Source organism: Arachis ipaensis, chromosome B03 (genome assembly GCF_000816755.2).
Source record: "Arachis ipaensis cultivar K30076 chromosome B03, Araip1.1, whole genome shotgun sequence".
NCBI classification, from domain to species: domain Eukaryota; kingdom Viridiplantae; phylum Streptophyta; class Magnoliopsida; order Fabales; family Fabaceae; genus Arachis; species Arachis ipaensis.
Genome location: NC_029787.2, coordinates 16,264,805 through 16,269,227, shown reverse-complemented (window position 1 = coordinate 16,269,227; position 4,423 = coordinate 16,264,805). Strand labels below are relative to the sequence as shown.

The following is a 4,423-nucleotide window of genomic DNA, read 5'->3' as shown; positions in this document are numbered from 1 at the left end:
GAGCTTTTAAAAAAAGATCTTTTTTTGAGTTATCTTTTTTTAAAAGATCTTATGGAGAAGTAAAAGTAATTTTATGTTTGGATATCTCATACAAAAAGATCTTTTTATCTATCAATTATGTTTGTGTATAACAATATAAAAGTACTTTTTTGTTTATTTATTACATGAAAAACATCTTTTTTTTTAAAGAAAAAAGATCTTTTAAAAAAAATGTAAATTACAGCTTCTCAAAAAATATTTTTTTTTATTTTACTAGTACTTTTACTTTTATTACTAAAAATTTACCAAACACCCTAAAAAATGAAAAACGATCTTTTTTCATCGAAAAAATATTTTTTTTTATAAACTTAGTATCGCTCAAACAAACACAATAACATGACAAATTAATATTATATATCAATTATCATAAAATAATTATATAAATATTATCTGATATGTTACAAATTTATGCAGGTCAAATTAGACCTTGAAAATTTAAGCCTTTTTGCCAAACATAATATTATCTGGTTGTTATGGAATGATCAAATTCGTTTCTGATTCAAATGGCAGTTTTATCTACTGAGATGTGCACAACTATAACTATCCATGGCAACATGGAAGCAATTTTGAATTCATTTAAGGACTTCCTCAACTGTGAATTCATTGTCCATCAATGAAAACTTGTAATTAAGCAAAACATCAAACTCAGGATTTTTTTCAACGTAGTGTATAGCTCAGCAGAGTATTGTTATCTATTTCATTTCAAGTTGTAAACTCCAATAAAAGGCATAAGAACACTTCCCATCCATAGTTTACCATCTTTCTCCTCCACTTCACTCACTGCTCTAACAACTTTTCCCTCGCTATCTTCCAATATCTGCAGAAGTTTGCCTTCGGAGCTGTACTTAACAGCCAACGCATGTTGCCGGCCACCAATTTGAAGCAGGTAGTGAATCTTTGTTGGTATAGGGAGCTTGAGTATGAGTTTCCGAATATTTGGATAGAGGGCATTAAGGTACGCATACATATACCTTCGGCAATGAAGTGCAATCCAAAAATCGCCATCTTCATTGACTCTCACATTGTCAGGGATTCCAGGCAGGATGGCTATGATCTCTGAAGTCCCGGCCTTTTCGCCTTTCAGCCAGTATTTGCGTAGCCTATATAGAACAAGAAATGGTATAAAGAAAAGAACTCTAATAATCAACATGAATTCAGATATCGGACTTCTATCATTAGGTTCTTTCAGAAAAATGGCAAAAGATTTTCTAGCTAACATTGCTTAGTTTTTCTTTCAGCACAGGTAATAACTAGTGAATGGAATTTGCATTATCACCAACTTAGAAATATCCTCTTATTTGGTTTTTGTTTTGATTTCCTGTTGTTATTTTCAATGTTGTTTGTTTTAGGATTTTATGAAGATAAAAACGAAACATGAAATGAGAATAAAAAATTTGATTGTACTGTTTTCTCTGTCTTCCTTTATAGAATCTAGAAAATAGAAAAATTCTGAGGATGAACCCAAAGAGACACTAATCCTGCTTATGTTTGCAGTCTCTAGCATATCAGAAGGTTCACATATAGATATATTCTCTTAGAATCTCTTGCTATGAACCTCTGATTGAGTACCACGTTGTTGGGGTGGTAAACATTTAACAGTAGATAACAAGATATATAAGTTTCTTTGCGAGCAAGTAAAAATTTCTAACACAAGGGGTCGTGCTTATTTGAAGTGTTAAAAGCTGTTATTTTAGGTTCACCTGCCAACAACACCTTCACAGACGTAAAAGAAGGAACGATCTTTGCTTAAGGAAATGCCATTTGGAAATTGAATGTTTCTCACAAGAACTGTGGTTTCCTTAGTGTCAGGGTTGTATTTCAAAACTCTGCCGCTATCATCTCCAGCAAATACCAGTTGAATAAAGTTCCTGCACACAAAATTATTTTAGAACCAACAAAGCAAGACAGATGTAACAATAATGACAATATTTCAGAATTCTATGAATTAAATATTTAAGGAAATCACTCTAAATAGGCCTAACACCTTAGTAACTGCTTCATATAGGGATGCCTAATAGACCTAACCATTTGACAATGCGTTTACATTAGTTGTTGACGCCTTAGCATAACCTTCCTCATTTGTTTGCGTTTGGGATAGGTTATTATAAGACAACGCGTTTCACTCTTACTATATGATGCATGGAAAACTAAGTTCATAAAATTCTAAAGCATGGAAAACCACCAGATTTCAGTAGTGGTGCATGCATCATATTTATAACCAAGGATTTCTAACTTAGTTTGGATGATTCTCTTGTATCCGAATCTTGGATACAAAATGATAAAGGATTTACTTACTCTGAAGGTCCTATAAATCATTCAATTTTCAATCAAATTTCTACAGTTCAAAATTTGTTATCATGTCCATATATTGTAAAAGAAAAAAAATCAATCAGATTCCAAAGTTTAAACATTTCCATTTAAGTCGCTATACAAATAATTTTCTAGCAGATTCCTCTGATTTAAAATAATATCTTGTGATTATATCCCTATTCAGTACAAAGTTTTTCAAAAGAAAATAGCGATTGCTAAAAGTTTTAAAAGAGGATCCTACCTGCGCTGATATTTCGCACTGCTATCCGTAAAATAAACATTCCCTTCTTCGTCAACATCAACATCATTGGTAAACCTGAATGGCACCCCTTCAGCCTCAGTTGTAAGAGGTGTTGCTAAACCACCCTCAGGCCCCACCTTCAGAAGCCCAAAATATGCATCCGCAATGTATAAATCGCCAGTTTTCTTGTTGAACCTGAGTCCCAAAGGCCTTCCGCAGATGTGCTCGGTCGTCACATAGCTAAGTGGTGATGCAGGTACTTTAGGATCACACAATTCTGACCTGTGTTTGAAATGGACATAGAAGAAAGATCATTAACATTTAATCACATGTTATTGCAAACATATACACTCTACTGATCCAAAAACTTAAATTCAGTATCTAAACAAGAACAAGCTTTAAAGACTCAAGCTCAAACTTTGAAAAGGATGACCTTGTGTACAATAATTTAAGGTTCGTCAGCAATGCTGCAAGGAAACAGCATGTTGCAGAAGTAGCAGAACTTCATCTGAAGTGAAAACTCAGAAATTGGGAGAAAATGGTTCTACAACTAGAACTTGCTGGGTGAAAAATGTACAAGGCATAGTGGGTTGATGTATGTGTAAAGATTGCTCCGCTCTAGAAATAGAACAGCTCAAAAACAAATATTTTTCAACCATGTTAGGTAAACATAAAAAATCCGCCACCAAATCAGCCACTCGTATAAAATATATATTAAAATACAAAAATAAACATTGAAAACAGATTAAATAAGAGTTTAATTTTACGGCACTGACAGTATAAAGTGTTTTGTACAGTCGCGCAATCACATCTGTTCTTTTGAATGAACATTCACGGACACCATATAAAAGATAGTTATTTTTGTTTATGCCGTAAAACTTCGGACAGTACCTACCTACAACTAAAACTAACAAGTATAAGTACCTACCTACAAGTATCCAATTAGTGCCCATATGATATAACATGGAAAGTGGGTCCCATTTAAAGTTTGAAATCAAACTAAATTCTGTCATATAGTGAGAACCATGAAATAAGTAAAGTAAACTAAAATCAAGATAAGACTAATTAAATTAAGGAATGATAAGTTATGCGAACTAATTGTAGATTTGCAGGACTCACCACTTGAAAAGTAGAAAACACTCTCAAAGTGGAAATTTAGGGGTTTTCAAAATTGTTATACCTGTTGGGAGAGGTATAAGCAAAGGGAAGCCAAGAGTGTCCATTCCAGAAGAGAATCCTTCCATCAGCGACACCAGCGTAAGGACCGCGACCTTGAGGGTCGAAAGCAACGCTCTCTGGTCCCTGAACCTCGTTCAAGAACTTCACCTCCGATTTCTGCAACAAATTCTCCGAGTCTTTCTCCGGCGGCACCTCGGACCACGGCGGCATTTCAATCAATTTGGCCTCGAATTCCGGGAAGCTGGCTATGGGGCTGTGTCGAAACGGATCGAGACCGCAGTACACGGCGAGCAGAAGGAACAGAATCGCAAGCCATCGAAGCAAAGTCATTGTTTGAGTTTGATTACTGAAAGTTAATGTATTCTTATGTGAAGTTATGTGTGTAGGTAAGGGCCTAAGGGATGTTGAGTCATGAGGAGAGTTTCTTTATTATGCGTTTATGGTGGGTAGTTGAGTCACACATGTGGGGAATTGGTAGCTGTATCATTCAAACTTCAAAGTTCAAAGTCAACATTCATTGTTAATGTTATGCAATTGCTGATATCCTTCATAAATAAAAGAGTAGAAAAATTAACGGGATTTTTTTTAATAAATAAATAAATATTATTTATCAAAATATACAATTTGAAATATTTTTATGAAAATGTATTGTAT

The 4,423-nt window shown here is 34.1% G+C and overlaps 1 protein-coding gene across 1 annotated transcript; it reads right to left on the bottom strand.

The window, feature by feature from the left end:
• LOC107629998 (protein STRICTOSIDINE SYNTHASE-LIKE 3-like) lies at nt 535–4,262 on the bottom strand. Its single transcript, XM_016332987.2, has 4 exons — nt 3,771–4,262; nt 2,591–2,872; nt 1,740–1,907; nt 535–1,139 (listed from the first exon to the last, which is right to left on the bottom strand). Exons 1-4 carry the CDS (start codon nt 4,097–4,099, stop codon nt 737–739), a joined length of 1,182 nt encoding a protein of 393 aa, XP_016188473.1. The 5' UTR covers nt 4,100–4,262; the 3' UTR covers nt 535–736.

What these genes read in the sequence shown, in the direction of transcription:
- LOC107629998 (XM_016332987.2), bottom strand. Translation starts at nt 4,099, where the DNA reads ATGACTTTGCTTCGATGGCTTGCGATTCTGTTCCTTCTGCTCGCCGTG. An exon ending in AGTGCGAAATATCAGCGCAG is followed by an intron (nt 1,908 to 2,590) that starts GTAGGATCCTCT and finishes TTTTGTGTGCAG; the next exon opens with GAACTTTATTCAACTGGTAT. An exon ending in TGTGAAGGTGTTGTTGGCAG is followed by an intron (nt 1,140 to 1,739) that starts GTGAACCTAAAA and finishes TGTTCTATATAG; the next exon opens with GCTACGCAAATACTGGCTGA.